This window comes from Neovison vison, chromosome 9 (genome assembly GCF_020171115.1).
Source record: "Neovison vison isolate M4711 chromosome 9, ASM_NN_V1, whole genome shotgun sequence".
Taxonomy (NCBI): domain Eukaryota; kingdom Metazoa; phylum Chordata; class Mammalia; order Carnivora; family Mustelidae; genus Neogale; species Neogale vison.
In genome coordinates this window covers 49151695-49172561 of record NC_058099.1, presented here as the reverse complement: position 1 = coordinate 49172561, position 20867 = coordinate 49151695, and the positions used below count along the sequence as shown (strand labels likewise).

Sequence of the window (20867 nt, the reverse complement as noted above, 5' to 3'; positions counted from 1 at the left end):
AAACTTCTCCAAAAAAAAATAAAGCCTTAGAGAAACCTCTTATATTAAGCCACTGCAGCTGGATTCTATTACATGACACGGAACACACTTTTAACTGGAAAGTCACTGCTAACACTCAATGAACACTGACGTAATGATTTGGGGGCACTTCTGTATTGATAGTGGAACCATCATTCTCTTTTACAGGTGAAGAAACCAAACTCCTGAAAGGTGGAGAAATACAAATCAGAAACTTGTGCTGATGGTGCTATCATTATCCCATTTTAGAAGTGGGAAAACGGAGGCCCAATGAGGGTGAGAAGCTGCCTTGAGGTCTCAGAGCAAGAGGCTGAGCCAGGCTTCAAACCCAGGCAGTCTGACTGTTGGACCACAGGCTGACCTCATTGCTACATAACCAGACTCTAATGGTTTCCACATGCCTTGTCCTCACATCGGTCTCCCCATTCCATCCCCCACTCATTGGGCTCTCCTGCAGTTGCAGACTTAGCTACGGGTACCTTTTCCTGGGTAGGGTATTACGTATATTGTCCTGGTCAGGGAGATCAACAGTAACTCATGAACTTGGGCAGCAGCTGAGGGAGGAAAGCAAGCCAGCCCCCAAAGAGTGGCTGGCTCTCAAGGCGTGGGACTGTGATGGGAGGAGCCATGGCCAAGACTGGCCTTGCTGCACAGGCATGTGGGAAATTCACATCTTATGAACCAAGTGTGACTGGTCCAGGGATGGGTCAGAGGGCCTGCTGTTTAGGCTGGGGTCTATATCATGACATCAGGGAATGCTGAGTCAGACATGACATTACACGAGGCAGCACAGTAACCCAAGAAGCACACACACAGACTTTGAGTCAGGCAGATGTAGTTCAAACTGTGGCCCTACTATTGGCTGCCTGTATCGCCTGGGGAGGCAGGAGGCGGCCTCTTTACGCTTCAGTGTCCTTCTCCGAATGACAGAGCAGGGCTAATGTCAGGGTTACAGGAGATGGCTTAGGTAGACTGCTCCATGGAGGGCCCGGCTCGCGGTAAGCACTCGGCAAATATTAGTTAGCGGCATTATCATTTAGACAAATGGATAGGAGAAGCTATCCAATCCCAAAGTCCTACAGCCAGCACCCTTATTTTAGATTCATAAAGATGTATATCTGGGTAGATATAACGGCTTGTTTCGAGAAAATGTGAAAATCAATATGAGACACTGATGGTATTAGAAAGATCAATTCAGACAGCCATTCTGTGATACCCCCACCCCCACCAATATGATAATGTCAGCTTTCTAGGGCTTTCTTATGAAAGAAACAAATTCCTTATTCCAACCATTTATGTCAGCTATAAGCAGATTCTTTTCTTTCATGAACAATATCCTGTTCATTTTGTGGCCCTTGGAAGGGAACTGCCCCATCTTGTTTTGAACTAAACCTTCATCCAAGGCAGGTTGATGGTGGCTTTGTCCCTTCCCCACAGTTTGGTTTGACTAGAGCACACCAGTCAACATACAAATCAATCAGTGGTCAGTGAGATGTGTCCTTGAAACAGACTGGATTTGATCAAAGGTTTCAAGTTCTTGGGTGTCTTTCCATTGAGAGATAGATTCTCCTTGTTTTGTTCTAGAGTCTGGGCTGGCCTCTGTGACTGCTTGATTGGTAGCATGCAGAAATGACATTTGGGGACTTCCCAGGCCAGGTCCCTGGAATCCTTGCTGCTTATCCCTGGGCCTCTTGGAAGATGTGCTCGTGGAACCCTGAGCCACTGTTTCCAACCATGTAGAAAAGCCCTGAGACAACATGGAGACTCAGGGGGGTCCAGCTGAGCCCAGCTTTCCAGCTGTGCCTTCAAAGGTGCCAGATGTGGAATGCCTGAGTAGCTCAGTTGGTTAAACTTCTGCCTTCGGCTCAGGTCATGATCCCTGGGTCCTGGGATTGAGCCCCACGTTGGGCTCCCTGCTCAGTGAGGAGTCTGCTCCTTCCTCTCCCTCTGCCCCTCCCCCTGCTCGTGCTCTCTCTTTCTTATGCTCTCTGTCTCTCTCAAATAAATAAAATCTTTAGGAAAAAAGTGACTGATGTGAGCGTGAGGCCCTTTCGAACCTTCTAACCAGCTCATCTACTAGTTGAATAACACCAAATAGCCTCCATGGATACTGTTCCACAGGGAACAGAAGATCACCCTGCCAATCCCTGCCCAGTTTGCTGATCCAGGAAATCACGAGCAATAATAATACAGAGGCCCTTGAAGCCACCTGCACCCTGGGTGCTCTGATAGACACGGAATAATAGATACGTAACTGCTGGATCTGTAACTCAGGCTCAGATACACGGACGCCAGCTAAGACAACAGCTCAGTCACTGGATCACGGAAGACACAAACCTGAGAGAGGCACCAATGAGACCAAGGGACAAAGGTCTTTTCATAAGCCATCCGTCCTGGATGACGGTCCCCGAGGAAGCTGAAAACTTGCCTTTGTGAACACTGACTATGTGACCCAGACACCAGTGCCCACCGAGGTGGATGCCAGGAGCCTCAAGGGGTCTCTCTCAGTGTAACGGGGAAGCCTCAGCGGCGTTCAAGCCCTCCACTGATGTAACCAGCGGGCTCTGTATCGTTAAAAGGTGACAGTTTGGCACGAGGACTTGTGAATTCAAGCGAGTAGATGCAAACGAAAAGAGAGATGACTATTTCTGAGAGCCGTGGGTTAATTTTTCTGGGCTGTTCTTGGAACGGAAAATGATTGTGAATTTTGGGGGAAAAATACCAAAGCAATCTGTTTTCTTGGCCGCACACTATGGAGCAATTTTAAAGCATTGAAGTGCTTTCCATATTTTCTAATCACCCAAGTCCAGAACTGATTATGGCTTTCCTCATTCTCTTGGATTCACACCACCAGAGCGCTCCCCGTCTTTCAGGGAGAGGTTTCACCTTGAAAGCAGGCGCTGGATTTGGAAGGCACATCTTGCTACAGCAGGAACAAACACTTTAATTGCACACGGCCCCACAAGGGCCAGGTGTTTCGGAAAATCACTGATGGCCCGACTCCGAGACAAACCCAGATTCACTCTTTCTTATCTCACAGAAACAAAGCATAACCTCCCCAACCAAAGAGGAAGAACGAAAACAAGCCCTACCCAGATCCGAACTCTCCCAGACAAACACCAGAGAAATTTAGATTTTGGGGACCTGGGGGTGAGGACACACGTGTGTGCACGCACGCACGCACGCCCGCAGTTGTAGAAACACAGAGTATCTCTGGAATGAGCCCCCAGAATGGGTCACTGTGCAGTTTTTTCTGGAAAGAACTGGGGGGAGGGCTGGAAAAAATTGGGAGGTTGATGGAGGAGGGAGATTTTTTTTTTTAAATCATAGACTTTTGGATATTTTACATTAAAAAGAATCAGGGGTGCCTGGGCGGCTCAGTTGGTTAAGCAGCCGACTCTGGATTTCGGCTCAGGGCATGATCTCCGGGTAGTGAGATGTAGTGTTGCGTTGGGCTCTGTGCTCAGCTGGGAGTCTGCTTCTCCCTCTCCCTCTGTTCTTCCCCTGACTTGTGCTCTTTGTCTCTCTCTCTTAAAGGAATAAATAAATAAAATCTTAAAAAAAAAATCATATGGATGCATCATTTTTCAAAATAATGAAATAGAATAATTCCAAACCTGTAGTGGATCGTACTTATGATCTGCTACGGAGAATGTGTTTAATACTCTCTGTATATTCACTCCTTTAATCCTTATGACAACCTTATGAAGTAGGCATCCTGATTTTGCAGAGGAGGAAACTAAAGTACAGAGAGCTTAGGTAACTTGTCCAAGGTCACACAGCTAGTAAATGCAGAGCTGAGATCTAGACCCAGTGAGGTGGGGTCTGGAGTCTGTCCTCTTAATTACTTCCTAATGTGGCCTTGCAAAAAATAAATGTACTCAGTTGCCTACTCATAATCACATTGGGGCAGATACAATGGTTCTTTTCTTCTCTCATATGACCCTTCAGGGTGATGGAGTGGAAAAGATGGAGGCTCAAAACAACCAAGATACAATTTGTGGGGTTTTAGAGGGCTTTGAAATTCTGTGACTATCAGGTCAAAAGCCTGACATGGGCCATGCCGCTTAATCTTTCTTTTAAGCAGCTACTCTGTGCTGGGTACTCTGCTAGAGTTTAGGGGAAACTAGTGAATAAAACAGAGTTCTCTAGAAATTTACTACACCCTCAAGGAGAGAGGCAATAAACAAATAATCACACAAAATAGAATGAGAGCAAGAAGGACAAAGGGGACTCAGTGATGAGGATTGGGGCCCTGATTTATACCGGGTGGTTGGGAAGTGTCTTGTAGACAGCCTCCTGAAATATGGGCAGGGGAAGAAGAAGAGGGCGGGAGAACGAAAAGGATTCTGGGTAAGAGCTCATGCAAAGAAAGACCCTGAGGCAGGAAAGAAGTATCTGTCTGAAGACAGAAAGGTCTCTGTGACTAAGGCAAAGTGAATCAAACTGAATGTGGAGAAAGAGGCAGATCATATGCACCATGAGAAGAATTTCTCAATTCTTCCAAGAGCCACAGGAAAGCCACTGGAGTAGGAGTGACATAATTTGATTGACTTTTTAAGAGGACTACCTGGGGAGCTGTGTGAAAAACCTGCGGAGGAGGAGGCAAGGAGGCAGTGGGAAACCAGTTAGGAAGGCCCCACGGGAATGCCGGCAAGCGACGAGGCTGGCTCAGAACCGACAGCTGGCACGAGAGGAGATCTGTTTGAGATCTACTTGGGTGGTAGATATTTTATGCAATTAGTATCCATCGTTGACTATGAGAAGTAATTATGGAGCGTTAAGTTCACAGGTGTGAAAATGCTTTGGCAACCGTAAAGCGTGAGACCAAGGTAACTCTTCCTACAGATGAAGGAACCAAGTACTAGAGAGACTCTAAGTGTCCCGAAGTCACACAGCTGCTTAGTGGCTGGGAGGAAGTTGGCCTGCCATCCCTTTACTCTGTTCTCTGGGCTGCTGCTGTTGGTGGGACGACCCAGGGGGATGGAAAGAAGGCTAGTGACCAGGTATGGGTCCCTCATCTAGTGGGCCTCTGAGTAAAGGGTAATGATCTAGGTAGTAAAGACTACCTCTAGTAAACAGGACTCAGGGTCCATGAGGTAGGCCTCCTTGGAGAATATCACGTCAGTTGTACAACTCTCTGGGGGTATAAAATGGAGATGTTTCATCATCAAAATGCTGTGCAGTGATAGAGGACCCCATGATCCTCACCTACTATTCTGGGTGAGAGTTGAGTATTTAGTGAGGAGAGATAGGACCTGGGGAGCCACTCTTGAGGTCTCCAAATGTTCTTTCCTTCATCTGACTCTCCTGATGACCCGTACCCTTGAAATTATTCAGCAAAGCTTTATACTTGGCAAGAGCTCTGATATATGTGACACGATTTGACAATCTCATCCCATGTGTCCCAGGCCATGCTCTTCCAACGATTCCTGTTGGCCCCCATGTAACGTCAGGCCCAATTACAAGGTCCGGAGATGAAGGGAGAACACACTAGCTTACACTTGCTCCCCTGGCTGGCAGCTTCACTCTGGTATTTTTTGGACACATAAGATATCTACCTACTAGAAAGTTAAAATTTTAGGACAGCTTTGCAAGTTAAGAAACAGGACGTATCTGCCTTTATTGTGAATCAGTAAAACATAACAGAGCATAATACCGGATTCCTTGTGATATTTTATAGGATTTCCCTAGAAGGTGAACCAGGCCTTTTGAGACTGATCCCAAGCAGTTACCTTCGAGAAGTCTCCTCAGATGCACCCACCACCCTCCAACTGCCAAAGAATCAAGACAATATCAACGTTCTACAGTGAACATCATTCCTTAGATTATTCATGGTCCTATGTCATAGAGTTCTCTTATTTCTTTTTGAAAGATGCACAATTTAATTTCCAAATACAACGTCATTTTAGAACTTGGGAGGGATGAAGAAAGAGAGCTGTCCCTCCAGCTGGGAGGGAGAAAAACCTTTTTGTCTTCTCCGCCTCCTCACAAACTCTATGCTGGGAGCAACAAAAGACAGAATCAGTACCCAGACCTTAGGTCCCACTCCTGGTACAACACTCTCCAATTGTGAACTGAGCTGCTGCAGATAAAGCAGGCCCAGGGCTTCCTCTGGCAGATGCTCCCCTCAAAGACAGTGGCAGGCTTGTACGACGGGAGCGTAAACATGTTTTCTGAAAAGAAGCCTTTTTGACATCCTCTTCCACCCTTCTCCCCCCACCCCCCAACAAGAGCTCCCCAACTCATGCCTGACATTTACCTTCAGCCAGTGGGTCAAGGGTGTGAATCATGAGCTGGAAAATGCTATTCCTCATGAGACTGTTGTGGAGGGAGGCAGAACTTCCACCTCGTTGGAGACGGGGCTTAGCCTGAGCAGAGAAACCAGAGAAAAGTGTTGTTAGCTCTCCAAGACTATAGGTGAGTGTATTACAGACAAGACCTCACTTAGTCTGGTAGTCACTGATTTCTGTCACATGATGACACACTATTGTACCAAAGACGCTCAACGTACATTTCAAATCCTGCCAAGGAATGGCTTTTTCATATCCTAAACGAATTCATTGTTACCATTTTTTTTTTGCACTTACTAAAGGCTAGTCAATGTACTAGCATACAGTGTACAATGTCTTACCTTCACTAGTTTATCTCAGTCTCAAAATGAGCCCTCTGAACTAGATACAGTCATTATTCCCTTTAGAGAGGGGAGGACACTGTCCCAGAGAAGTGAAACGAGACAAAAAATGGAGGATAGAAAAATGGATCTCAGGTTTGCTTCCCTCAAAATCTGTTATCTGAACCGGTGGATGGTCTCTAAAATGTTCAGATTGGCCGCCCTATCTTTAAAATTTTTCAGTATGAATATATGTATCTATGTCTGTCTTTATATCTACTACCCAAATGTAAACATATCTGTGAAAAAACACTTGCAAAAGGAGAAATTATGAAGAATAATAGAGAAAGTAAATGATAGAGGTGCTAATGTTTTCTCCCTGCTCCTCAAAAGAAGAGCTTGAATATCTCCTGAGGTACCCCATCTCTACCATGGACACCACAGTCCTAATTCATGAAGCTCTATGGTCTCTACTAAAAGTCTAAAGGGAAAGAAACTCCTATTAAGAATCTACTGAAAAACCTCCTGACTTCCAAGCTGGAGGGAGGGGGGCTCCTTTTGCATAAACTATTGGTGTGACCCTTAGGCCAAGGAGGTGAAACTGACAGGGAAGAGAGAAAGAAAGAACTTCTAGAGTAAGGATACTGACAAACTCTTTTTATGGCATCTTCAAAAAGCAAATAAGCTACAAAAAAGACATCCTAAACCCTCAGGATTTGATGGATTTTTAACCTGACTGGGAACTGCTTTCTCCCCCTTCAGTTGATTTTGTGCAGTCGAGGTTTACAGACAGCCTGATTTAAGAGGGAGCGAGATAAGGTAATGCGAAGGAATTAATTGCTTATTGAGCTTTTGATACAAAATCTCAACATGAAATTTTTCTAGGGCCAGGTAAAAATAAAATACGATTTCCCATGAAGTCTCCCAACTATCTAATTATGGGACATGCCAATATATGCCATCACAGTCAAGACCCACCAGGGGGCTTCCCAAGCAGGGCCCCCCAAGAGACTTCACAATCGAATATATTTGGCAAGTGCTACATCCTAAACCAACCCACCTTTAGCATTTTATGATACACATTAGACCACTGAGTGTAACACTAAAGAAATCTGGTTAACTTGGCTAACTTGGACAGTGCCCCAAGGTCTCTTACTTTTTTAATACTTATTAACAATTGTGGCCCACATGTTTGGGGAAAGGTGAAAAGTCATGGTAACTTGAAGTATGGGTGAATTGTCAGTGTGAGATACATGGAAACATCAGACTTTCTTAGTGTAATTTTACTATTATTGATATGCCTTCGGAAATACTCCCAACTCTGATGGAAGAAGAATCAGAGGAGATTGTGAACCCGATCATGAGTTCCTCAAAGCAAGAGATTTGGTTTGTATCCTTAGCTTACTACCAGATCTGGCATATCTCATGGGCTCTCAGTGAACGTCCTGAGTCTTTGCTCTGAGCACAACAGGGGGATGGTTGGGGTCATAGGTATCTTTATTACCAGCCTTTGCAGTCTTAAAAATCTGTAACATTTTTTAATGTGTTGTAATATTTGATCCAGAAGATTAAGGTTCAAAATATCTTAGGGGCAAGGCTAAGAGACTTGACTTCAGTTGAAATGTAACCACTGTCTGCTGGCTGAACACAAAAACTCTGAAGGTCATTTCTTCACCATCTTTCACGTTACAGAATGTGATGTGTTAATTGGATAGGAACTGGAAAATGTGTTTGTTGTTAATAATTTGTCATAATCACTGTTACTATGCTCATTCTAGGAAACTGGAAGAACTTCGTTGTGGAGAACTTCACTGGCAAAGGATTACATCTATTTGGATATTCTTTAGGGTATTATCTATTTATTAAATATATAGGTCCCGTGCAACATTTCTTTTGATGGAACCAAAAGAAATTTCCAACCAAAAAGTAAGGGCATGCAGATATACAAAAAATAGATATCAAGCATTAGATCCCACACTGTCCCCAAATATCAGCTCAACATCCCATGGGATGCAATCTGGAAATATTTCATTCTTTTAACTCACATAAAAGTTTATGCCAAATGAAAGAAAGAACTCAAGCTTTTTGAAATCTAGTCCCAGAAATAATTTGAATATCAGTGAATATCAGAATACAGTTGACACCAATAGGACTGAGAATGCATATATACCAGGAGATTAAGCCGTTTAAGTATCCCAAGGGGGAAGATGGTTTGTTGAGCCCATGAGCCCTCCTCTTCCCACCCCTGTCCCATACTCTCCACAGGCACATGAACAGGTATAGACAAAGCCACTGCTTCCTACCGGTAGAGCCTGCTCATCCTTGTCCCTGGCCGTAGATGACTGCAGAAGAGAAAAAGGCAAAAACAAAAGACAAAGAAATAAATAAACAACAAGTCCCATGTCGGTTTTACATTTAATAACAAGCATCAGTATAAGAAAAGATTGGGTACTTCCTGCTTCTGCACAGGAAGGATCCAACACAGGGGGCCAGTGGTATAGACTGCTAGCCAATATATAACAGTTTGTTTAGGCCCATGGTCCATTCTCCCGAACTCTCAAAGTTGAATGGCCATCCCCAATGCCCAGCAATGGAGGGCAGTTCAATCCACTATGACCCATCCATGCGATGGGATCCCATGCAGTCATTAAAGTTACTGAGGTAGGTACATGTGTATAGACATGTAAAAATATCTAAGATACACTGCTCAAGTAGAAAAAAAGTAAAATCTTATTTATCATGTCATTTGATGGAGGAAAATAAATGAACAATGCTTTAGTATATGTAAAGGAAAAAAATGCAGCAAGAATCATACAGAACTGTTATTAGTGGTTATTGCTGGGGATTGGAATTACAAGGAAGTATTGCTTTCCAAGTATTTTGGAGGGAATCCACATTCATCGCCTGTATGGTGAATAAAATAAAGCCTGAAGAAGTCAAGCCACCGAATTAAAGACTAAGACCATCACATGCAGAATTCTGATAACACACGTTTTCTGCCTCTACCACCTCAAGGTTTCCATCCTGAAAATGGAAATATCTGACAAGTAGAGAAAGGTTGACTAAAACACCAGGGTGCCTGAGGGCCTGGTCATCTGTTAGGAGAGAACACAACTCCAACAAAGGGACACAGGGGTTCTACGAACATGATCCAACCGGCTGGCTTTGCGTTGTCAATTTAATACGCGCCCTCCTTGGGCAGAAACAGGACAGTATCCCGCCATCTTTCTAACGAGGTGTAGGTGCTTTGTGACCTTCCTCATGCTCAGACCACACCATCTTTGTCACCACACCTCAACTACAGGTGCATACAGCAAGAACAGACTGTAGCCCTCCTCCTGGGCTAGGCTCTGGTCTTCCCCATTAGCGTCTTTGGTGATCAAGTCTTCAGGAATAATCAGTCCCATATGGAGATGAGTACACAGTGTGGACCTGAACCTTCATGAACCCTAGACTCTCTTTCTCAGTCTTACCACATGCCTTTATATAAGAATGTTAAGATGCTTCCCTATCCCACCTAAAATATACATTTCCATGTACAAAAATGGAAAAGATTCTTATAATCCTTTTATGATTTTGTATTTCAAATTATTGGCTACATGCAATTTGTTTAATTATGACTGGCATACTTGAGATCTTGGAATGTGAGAAACTGAATCCATAATTTGTTTTCACATATAATGTAACTTTTAAGAAGACTAAATTTCATACTTAATGAAGTTGATATTAAATATTTGTAGACATTCAATTAAACATTTAATAATCCTGTGGATACCTTTTTTTAGATTTTCGAGTCAATATCAACATATATTTTTTCTTCTGGTTCCAAACATTTTTATGGGTCCTCGAAGACCCTGTAAGTCTCAGGCCCAGACAGAAGCATCCTGCACTGGTGGTAATTTTTTTTTTTTTTAGAGAGGGAGACAGGTGAGGGGAGAGGCAGAGGGAGAGAGAGACTCCCAAGCAGGCTCCATGCCCAGTGTATAGCCTGACACGGGGCTGAATCTCACCACTCTGAGATTGTGACCTGAGCAGAGATCAAGAGTCCGATGCTGAACCTACTGAACCATCCAGACGCCCCTCCACTGGTGGTAATTTCTGAGCACAGCCCTTGGGCGTTCTAAATTCACCATTCCCCTGATTTGGGGCTTTCTCTCAGTGACTTCCCTAAAAACATGAATAAGAAAATATCGCTGATTCCCTAGTTCCCAGGAACGTGCTTGGAGACTGAAGTGGACCTGAAATTGTTCTTTGATTTCCCTTTTTTGCTCTGAAGGCACTGTATGATCCCACTTTTCTCTGGCAGGTCCTTTCATTTTCCCTTCTTCTACATCAGACAGCTGAACAAATGGCCCCACATTTTACAGAACAATCCCCCAGGGAAGTTATCTGGTGCAGCAAGCTCAGCCTTTGGACACACAATGAGACGAACTGTCAGAGCACGCCTTTTCAGTTAGCAAATTTACACCTTGTGGCTAAATGGGAGACAAATAATTATGAGCTGGGATTCATAGCACAGGAAAAGGATGAAAAGGAGGAAAGAGCCTGGGTGGTCTTTATGAGAGCAAAACTGTAACCAGCTGCGAGTTTGGATTTAAAAATATATATATTTAAAGAAAATATTTGAGGAGGGAAAAATATATCAAACCTGTCCCGCGGTCTGCCAGGGAGAAAAAAAGATCTGCCCTATTGACTTCCTTTTTCTCTCATAAGCAAGATGGATCCTAAGACACAATAAGGGGAGAGAAAAGGCCTTGTACATAGATTCTACAAAGAAAACAGTGAGTGCAGAGCAACGTCTGAAATGCTTTACAAAATCTCCCACTGTTTAATGTCAGCAGAAGTTGACATCATTAGTTTTCTTTCAAGTGTAACTTGCAAGAAATACATATAACTTGCACGAATACATATCAGGCTACAACATGTATGTTTTGTTACATACATAAATGGCAACTGAGGCCATGAAGACCCCTCCACTTTCCTTTTATCTAGCTCTGTTGTAAAAGAAGTGAGAAGCGTGCTGTATGATGGTAATTGCTCATTTTGGGGGGCTCACCCGCTTCTACTGCTAATTCCTCATGCTTAATGGACTCAGCCTCGCTTAGTCCTTAACAGCCCTGGGGTGAAGGTGCTTCATAGTCCTAGGGACCCGATGCTGACTATGTCAGAAATTCAACTTCAAAGGGGTTTTAATTACACTGAAAGTAACTAGTAAAGATAAAAAAGAAAAGATCCAGATGTGTATAGTGGATGCTGATAGGCCTGTAGTATTTCTAACCACTAAATTATTTAGCTAACTATCTGGGTTTGGGTTTGGCCTTAATATTGTGAACAGGTGGGCGCCTGGGTGGCTCAGTGGGTTAAGCCGGTGCCTTCGGCTCAGGTCATGATCTCAGGGTCCTGGGATCGAGGCCCGCATCGGGCTGTCTGCTCAGCAGGGAGCCTGCTTCCCCCTCCCTCTCTCTGCCTACTTGTGATCTCTCTCTGTCAAATAAATAAATAAAATCTTTAAAAAAAAATATTGTGAACAGGTGGCAAGGTCATTTTCACCCACTGTATATAAAGAAGACAACTTCTTCAAAAGAAGTCTAGGGGATCCTGGGTGGCTCAGTTGCTAAGCATCTGCCTTCAGCTCAGGTCACGATCCCAGGGTTCTGGGATCGAGAGCCACATTAGGCTCCCTGCTTGCCAGGAAGCTGCTGTTCCCTCTCCCTGATTGTGTTTCCTCTCTTGCTGTCTCTGTCCAATAAATAAATAAAATCTTTCAAAAAAAAAAAAAAGAAGTCTAATGGGACTTTGAGGATTAATCTTGGCATTCTTCTTATACATTTTGTGTTTAAATGCCCTTGATTTTAAACCCACCAAAATATCACATTTGGGCTGTACTAATTTGAATGCCCAATTCCTGGTGGTCAGTGGAAAGGTTGTGCCAGCTAAAATTTGTAAAGTCAATTGGGAACATACATGGAAGTTCTTGAGGAGTATTTAAAATATTTCATAAAATGCATCCCCAAGGGTCCCAGGATGAGGCTCTGGTGTATCAACACAGACTCTCCTCTTCATTCATGAAAGCAGGACATCTAAGAGGCCAGGATATAAGGAATACATCTTTTACTTAAAAGAAAATATTCTGTAATACAACCCTTTATTTAACTTAAACTGGCCTCCTCCCTAATCACTGCAAATATTTGGGAAATTGAGCAACTGGAACGATGCCATTATCTCCCTGGTAGAAACCCTAGTTCTATATGGGAATTTTGCTACCTATTTCCCAGGTGTTTCAAAAGTACCCCACCCTCATTAAAAAGCACACAGCCCATTTAGAAAGCATTTTCAGTACTATCAACCATTCATAAACCCTTACACTGTCTTTCTTCCTTTAACCTCCAAAACCACCAGTGGAGTAATGACTTCTGTGGCCACGAAGTGTGTGATCTGACCTTACACAGAAATTTACCTCATATACGGGCCCCTGCTTCAACCTCAGACACATCAGTATCAGGCAAACACAACACAGTGTGGCCTTATGGTGACCACACAGTCCTTTTTTTACTCTGACCAGTAACTGCCCACCGGCAAATCACATCATCAAATGGGTCCTTGGGAAGACGTCGTAATCCAGAAGATAACTGGACAGTGGCACAGCATCAGAGATAAGCAATTACTCACAACAGTCAAGGAACATCCATCAACTTCTACCACTTACATAATCTCTCACTAGATCTGCGAAATGCACCAGAATTTATTGTGCTGAGGCCCCAGAAGCACAGAACAAAGTCTATAAAAACAAATTTAAAAGTGTCCTTATTTTGTCATAAATGTGACCTAAAACATACATGCTAGTGATCAGAAATGTTAATCTAATACTTAACTGATACTATTATGATGTCTTGGAATTTAGAAAGGTTGGGTAGAGGAGAAGAATGAATTTTTGTTTAAGAAGTTAACAAGGAAATATGAAATGATGTCTCCTTTTTCTTTCAATTCACTTAGCTGTAACAAATAACTTTCAAAACAACTCTCCTGGAAAAAGGTGAATAAATCTCAAAGTCCATGGGAAGATTAGAAGGTACAAAAGCCTCAAACCTGGAAATCTAAAAGGAAAGAAATCCTACCACTTAATCAGATGTGAAATCATCACTGTTTCCCTCTCTTTTTGGTCTTAGCAGATTCCCTAAGACATTGAGGGGGGAAGGATTAATAAATTCCTAAAAAAAGAAATACTAAGAGATGTAAGTTCAACCCTTGCTTGCTGGGTAATTATCCCAGTGTCTCTGCCCATTAAGAAAGTGAGAATCTCAAAGATTAATGAAGGATGGCGGTGGCAGTCCAGGATGCAGGAACACCCACTTCATAACTCTGCTTTAAAGAAACACACTGTGGGGGGGCACCTGGGTGGCTCAGTTGGTTAAGTGGCTGCCTTTGGCTCAGGTCACCATCCCAGGGTTCTAGAATCGAGTTCCCCATCAGGCTCTCTGCTCAGCGGGGAGACTGCTTTTCCCTCTCCCACTGCCTGCTGCTCTGCCTATTTGTGCTCTCTCTCTCTCCCTATATATCAGATAAATAAATAAAATCTTAAAAAAAAAAAGGAAATGCACTGAAAAAATAAAAAATAAAGAAACACATTTAGAATGGAAATAAAGGGTAGAAATTAAGTGAAAGGGAAGCTCTGGAGGTTGGAAAACTCAGAAAAGGCAGAACTCACCTGTGAGCCAAAAGGACATCTTCCCCCACCCCAGGAACCCTGCAAGTTTCTGCTCAACACTTTCACTTATCAAAATGTCGCTTATGAGAAGAAAAAGGGAAATATCTGGATCAGAAAGGCTACAGGCTTAGGATGAATTCAACTTCTGCTGGAGCTCATTAGGTAACATGATGAACTAGGATACTCGGAATCCAGGAAGCCAGGCTGTGCAGAGATGATCTGTGAACATGTCCAGTATGAGTACTTCTTACATTTGCTGAATCATGGTTTGGATAGAGTGAAATAAGGTCCCAGTTAAAACCTGAAGAAAGCTCACCCCATGAGAGGGCAGCTGCTCAAGACAAATGGGATGGGGCATCTCTTGTGAACTACTCCAAAATTTTTAAGAAATACAATTTGGGAATTCCCAGTAAGGCCATGGGGACAGGGTAACTACAAGATGCAGAATTACACTGTAACTGACCAGCTGAAATCTTGACAATTGCATATTATCAGTGTCTCCGAACTTTATTGATCATAGACCATTATCAAAAAATTCTGAGCAAGTATCATATACACCATGTGAATGTCTATCATCTATATTCTAAATGTACTTTTAAAAAAAAAGATTATTTGAGAGAGTGCGCTCACGTGAGTGCGTGTGAATGGGGGCTGGGCAGAGTGTGAGAATCTTTAAGCAGACTCCCTGCTGAGCTCAGGGGCTGGATCTCAAGACCCATAAGATTATGACCTGGGCTGAAACCAAGAGTTGGACACAACCAACTGAACCACCCAGGGACTCCCAGCATCCTATCTATCCTTATCTGTCTGTCTGTCCATCCATCCATCCATCCATCCATCCATCATCTATCTTGTTTATGTGCTGCTGTTAATCATTAAGTAAACATAGACTAATTTCTTCTCTCTCTTTTTTAAGTTTTATTTCTTTATTTTTGAGAGAGAGAGAGACAACGAGAGCGAGTGAGTTGGAGAAGGTGAGAAGGAGAGAGAATCTAAGCAGAGTCTGCACAAAGTGTGGAGCCCTACAAGGGGCTCGATCCCACAACCCTGAGATCACGACCTAAGCGGAAACCAAGAGTTGGACGCTTAACCAACTGCGCCACCCAAGCACCCCTCTTCTCTCTCTTCAAGAAAATAATACTTATTATGCTGGTACACAGAAAACAGAAATTCTCATTTTATAAATGGTTAGAGAGAAGCGGGAGATTCCTTAGCCTGTTTCTGTACTCAGAACACTAAGCTCCTGTTAATTCACGTAATTTAAGAATTAACAACCCAACTATCACTGTCATCTCTCATCTCCCTTCAACCCCCAAATCCAGATGTCGTTAATATACTTTGTTGTATTGCTTGAGCAATCCTCACAATTGCTAATGAGCCATTTTCATATGCCAATCAAACACAATCTGCTGGTGGTATTCTGGCTGTAGTCACACAAATTTCCTTTGACTAGCAAAGAATCCCAAGTACACTCACATATGAAGTCTGGATTGCCTTGCTTCTTTGAAGGGAAAGTGTCTAAGAGAACATGAGTTTTAAAGAAAATGCCAACAAATGCTGGTGCTGGACAAACCACAGTGATTTGCTGCAAATTAAACAGATTCTAGTCATAATGGATAATATCTATTGAAAGTTCAATATGTGCTAGGGCTTTATATATGAATATCTCATTGAACCCTGAAAACAGGTATTATAACCGCTCCTGCCACCTTTAATACGTAAGGACCTTGAGGTTGATGGAAGTTGGATAATTTGTTCAAGGCCACATAGGCTAGTCAGTGACTGAGTTGGAATATGAAGTCAGACATCTGGGCTCCAGAGCCCAAGAGTCAGAGAAACGAGAAAGTGGAATTTTCCTAGCAGTGGCCCGTGGGAAGGAGGCTGGAGGCACTAGACTCCTATTACAATAAAAAGTTTACATATATTAAAAGCTATTCATGAGCTTTGACTTCCAATGGAGTCCAGAAAATGGTATTGCTAAGTGAGTGATATGAACGAAAAATGGCAGATTTTATTTGTGTTTGTTTGGTACAAAAATTTGATGCCTGGAATGCAACAAGAATAGAGGTTATTTGGGGTACCTGGGTGGCTCAGTGTGTTAAGCCTCTGCCTTTGGCTCAGGTTATGATCTCAGGGTCTTGGGATCGAGCCCCATATCGGGCTCTCTGCTCAACAGGGAGCCTGCTTTTCCCTCTCCTTGCCTCTCTGCCTACTTGTGACGTCTGCCTGCCAAATAAATAAAATCTTAAAAAAAAAAAAATAGAGAGAGAATAGAGGTTATTTTTTTCTGTCTCTCCCAGCATTATTATTTAGACTCACTTACAATCGTCATGAATTTTCATCATTGGCTCTATCTCTTCAAGGTCATGGAGGCACTTTTATGACCTTCACAAGGGCATAGGTTCAAGTAACTCTGCAAATTAGATTACCCATATATCAGGTTGACTTGTATGAAGGAGCTTATAGCTCAGCAGTAGGTGGGAAAAGTGGGGCCCTCTTGTGGTCTCATTTATCACCGTGAATGTACCATACTAGTCTATATTTACTTGGCTTAGAAACACGGTGTCCCCAGTCTTCAATTTATTGATGTCGCTTGAAGGACTACTGCTGTTTGTTTCAAGGAAAGAACAGTTCAAAAAAAATTAAATAATCACACTCTCAGTGTCTGAAGCATCAATGAGCAACTCTGAATAGGAAATTTTGAATTGAAAAATTCAGCCATTTAATAATACTTATTTGGCGATATTTACCGGACACTTACTCTATACCAGACATTTTTCTAGGTTCTAGGGATACATATGTGACCAAAACTATAAAAAATCTCTGTCCTTGTGGAGCTCATATCCCAGGATATATTATTATTGTAAAATTAAGTAGACAGAAAGGACTGTAGTTAGATCACTTAACATCAAGTGTTATATTTAAGGATATACTTAGATGAATTAACTGTGGCCTAACCATAACTTTTGTAAACCACTTTGTGATTAATTTATTAATCACATATTAAACATCTACTCTGATTTGAAGAGAAGCTGGCAAAGGCTATGAAGAATTCAAAGAACATGATTCTGTCTATAGCATTATAAACCCACCATAGAGAAAAGGGCACTAAATATTTGAAGTACATTTTGAAAGTAATGAAATGGGAAGTGTGATTAAGTTTTGGCACATTATTGGCAACAAGCTTGATAAAAGAACTTTCACATTAATCCATAGTACCATAGGACCTAGCACAGTGGTGCTAGACGTATGTTTAAAAAATAAATAAGTGAAGTTAGATATATTGTTTAGTGAACATAAAGAAAAGGAACTCTGAACTCCAAGAAGAACAAAAGACTATAATTTGAATGAACTTTATGATTTTGGTATATTTAACTTTTCACTTTCATGATCTCCTAGACACAATGTAACCTCATTAATATAACATTGATTCTCCACTACATTTTAAACTTGTGATCCAAGAAATTTCACTTTCACCAGACCATCACCAGCCCGATATTTCCACATGCACAGAAAAGGAGAGATGCCAGATTTGCTGACATTGGTTTTGGAATTCCCAGGAAGCAAATGTGTATTGTGTAAACCCAACTTAAATTATTGAAAGTACAAATGAAAATGTAATTAAACTTTGGATAAAACAATAAAGGATACAAATATGAAGTATATAAGATTTCCTGTTGAAAATGTACTGATATTGAGAATTGGTTCCATTTCTTGACCTGCTCTCCTGTTTCAAGAGAGCCCAGGAGGGAAGTAAGATCATTCACGTCATGGAGACGGGAGAGCAATGGCATTCATTTGGGACACTGCTTGGCTATATCCATATTCCATTCACACTCACTATATCTCCCTATTTGCTCCCTAGTTCATTCTTCTATATCACTTGTCTCATTTCTCTCTTTCCCATTACTGAGCATCCTTCTGAGGGCAGAGACCATTTCCCCCCATTTTATACTATTTCATAGTACCTAGCACAGTGGTGCTAGACGCATGTTTAAAAATAAGTAAGTGAAATTAGATATATTGTTTAATGAGCCCAGATGCTCAAATATAGCAAAGTTGGAAGACAAATGGCTTCTTCTCAGCCCAGCATGGAACTGTGCTGCTATTCTCTCATTTGATACTGCTAATGACCCCACTGTTTCTTCTCATTCTCCTTCCATGTACCTGAGATGTATGCACTGACCAGGCTTCTATTTCCTCATTCTCATGGAAAGGTAACAATAAAACTTCTCTTCTTTGAATTCCTATTTTAAAGCTGGCATTTTCCACTTATTCCTGATTGTCAGTGTTTGCCATTTTGTTTGCTTGGCTGGGATTGTCACCCTCTTGAACATGGATATCTTCAGAATATTGAACATTGATATCTTGATTGACAGTTACAGAGAGGTGGGTCTAGAGCTTTGCAAGGGAGGAGGATGCTTAACTAGGCAGGAAACTCATTCTGCAAGGGAAAAGAGTTGAGGACCATGGATCCAGTGTTGGGGCTAAGATCGGGGTCAGTAGAAACTGTTTTGACTAACAGAGAATGACATCAGCTAACAATTCATCAGCTAACATGTGCCTCGTCACTACTGCATGGGTCCTTTAACCCGAGACAGCCAATCTTCCTTTTGGTAGTCCAATCCAGGTGGACCAGTGCTATGAATAGCAGAGCCGAGTGCGGTAGTAGTGATCTCTTTTAGATTTTATTTATTTGCCAGAGAAAGAGGGAGAGAGCACAAGCAGGGAGAGTAGAACACAGAGGGAGAAGCAGGCTTCCTGCTGAGCAAGGAGCCTGATACAGGACTCAATCCCGGGACCCTGGGATCATGACCTGAGCCGAAGGCAGAGCCACACAGGCGTCCCAGTAGTGATCTCTTTTAGCTGGTGGAGGCACTGAATGGAACAAGGCCAGGTAGTAAGAGGAGGGCATGGCATTAAGGAATAGGTCCACTGGGCATGGACCATGGGACCCCTGAACACCCTGGAAAAGCACAGTGCATGGTGAGGACTAGGAGTCTCACCAATGGGCTTGACATGAAGATGGTGAAATTCTCTAATTTTCCTTCTAAAACTGATGCAATCAAGGGAAGTGAGAGTCACATGGGAGTTCAAATTTATCTTCAATATCTTCTCGGCTCACTTATCTTTCCTATCCAGAAGGCAGTCCTGGCAAGTTGCCATTTAGCTCTTTTATTTGTGTCCTATCCTGGATATGACCAAGTTATTCCCCTTTTCCCCATTTGCCACGTATCTTCCTTGACGGTACTTCAAAATCCCTCAGAGTCCAACACGTACTTAATGAGCACCTTATTTATACGTGTTGAACTGTTCTAGGCATGGGGATACAACAGGGACCCAAGCAACCCAAATCCTTGCTCTCGCGGACCTTATACTCTAGTTTAAATCTCTTTCCTCAGACATAGTCTTCCAATTAAGTAGCAAAACAGAGTTCATATATAAAGCCCTGCTGACTTTTGCTGAGCACTAATCATGCCTGAGATACTGTGCTAAATGCTCACCCTCGTCACAATTCTCCGTGGCAGGAACAAATAGGAAACACTCAAAAAAAAAAAAAAAAAGAAAACCTTTCCACATTGAAACAATTATAGATTAACAGATAATGACAGATTAACACAACTGATTATAGTTGCAAAAAAAAAAAAAAAACCAAAAAAAAAACCAAAATAAAACATGTTGCAGGGAGGTCCTATGCACCCTTAACTACTCTCCCCCCAACCCTGAGATAACATCTCTCATTAACTATAGTTCAATATCACACCAAGAAGCCAACAATGGTACAATCTATAGATTTCATTCAGATTTCACCAGTTACATGTGCATTTCCTTGTGATTGTGTATGGTATGCGTGTCTCCGACCCAATTTAATCACATGTGTAGCTTCATGTAACCACTGATGCATTAGGATAACTTAACTGTATCATTACCACAAGCTGGCCTTGTGCTATCTCTTTACATCTCTACCCACCCCCTTGCCTCATCCTTAACTGCTGATCTGGTATTCATTTAAGTTATTTCATGATTGTTACATAAGTGGGATCAGGCAGTAATATACCTTTTTGAGACTAGCTTTTCCCACTTGGTACAATGTTCTTGAAGTTCAACCATGCTGTTGCCTGTATCAATAGTTTGTTGAGTCGTATTCTATGATATGGACGTACCGTACTCTCCTATTGAAGGACCTTTGGATAGTTTCCAGTTTGGGTCCATTATGAATAAAAACTATGAACACTGAAGTACAAATTTCTGCATAACAAGAAGTTTCATTTCTCTGGGATACATGCCCAAGGATACAATTTCTGGGTCAGAAGACCGTTTTTAGTTTTAGAAAAAAACTGCCAAACTATTTTCCCGAGTGGCTAGACCATTTTATAGTCCCACCGACAATGTACGAATGATCCAGCTCTTTTGCTTGCATTGCCAGCATTTGGTACTGTCATTATTTATTTTAGCCATTCTACCAGGCACAATATCTCATTGGGATTTTAATGTGCATTTCTCTAACAGCTTATGATGTTGAACATTTTT

The 20867-nt window shown here is 42.2% G+C and overlaps 1 protein-coding gene across 2 annotated transcripts in view; it reads right to left on the bottom strand.

Annotated features, from left to right (window-relative positions):
- Positions 1–20867, bottom strand: part of SLC24A2 (solute carrier family 24 member 2) — a 251500-nt gene that overhangs the window by 93301 nt on the left and 137332 nt on the right. For both annotated transcript variants that reach the window (XM_044265595.1, XM_044265596.1), the window contains exons 3-4: positions 8935–8973; positions 6281–6389 (exon numbers count right to left, since the gene is read on the bottom strand). In XM_044265595.1, the coding sequence (XP_044121530.1) occupies positions 6281–6389; positions 8935–8973 (148 nt within the window). The remainder of the gene's footprint in view (positions 1–6280; positions 6390–8934; positions 8974–20867) is intronic.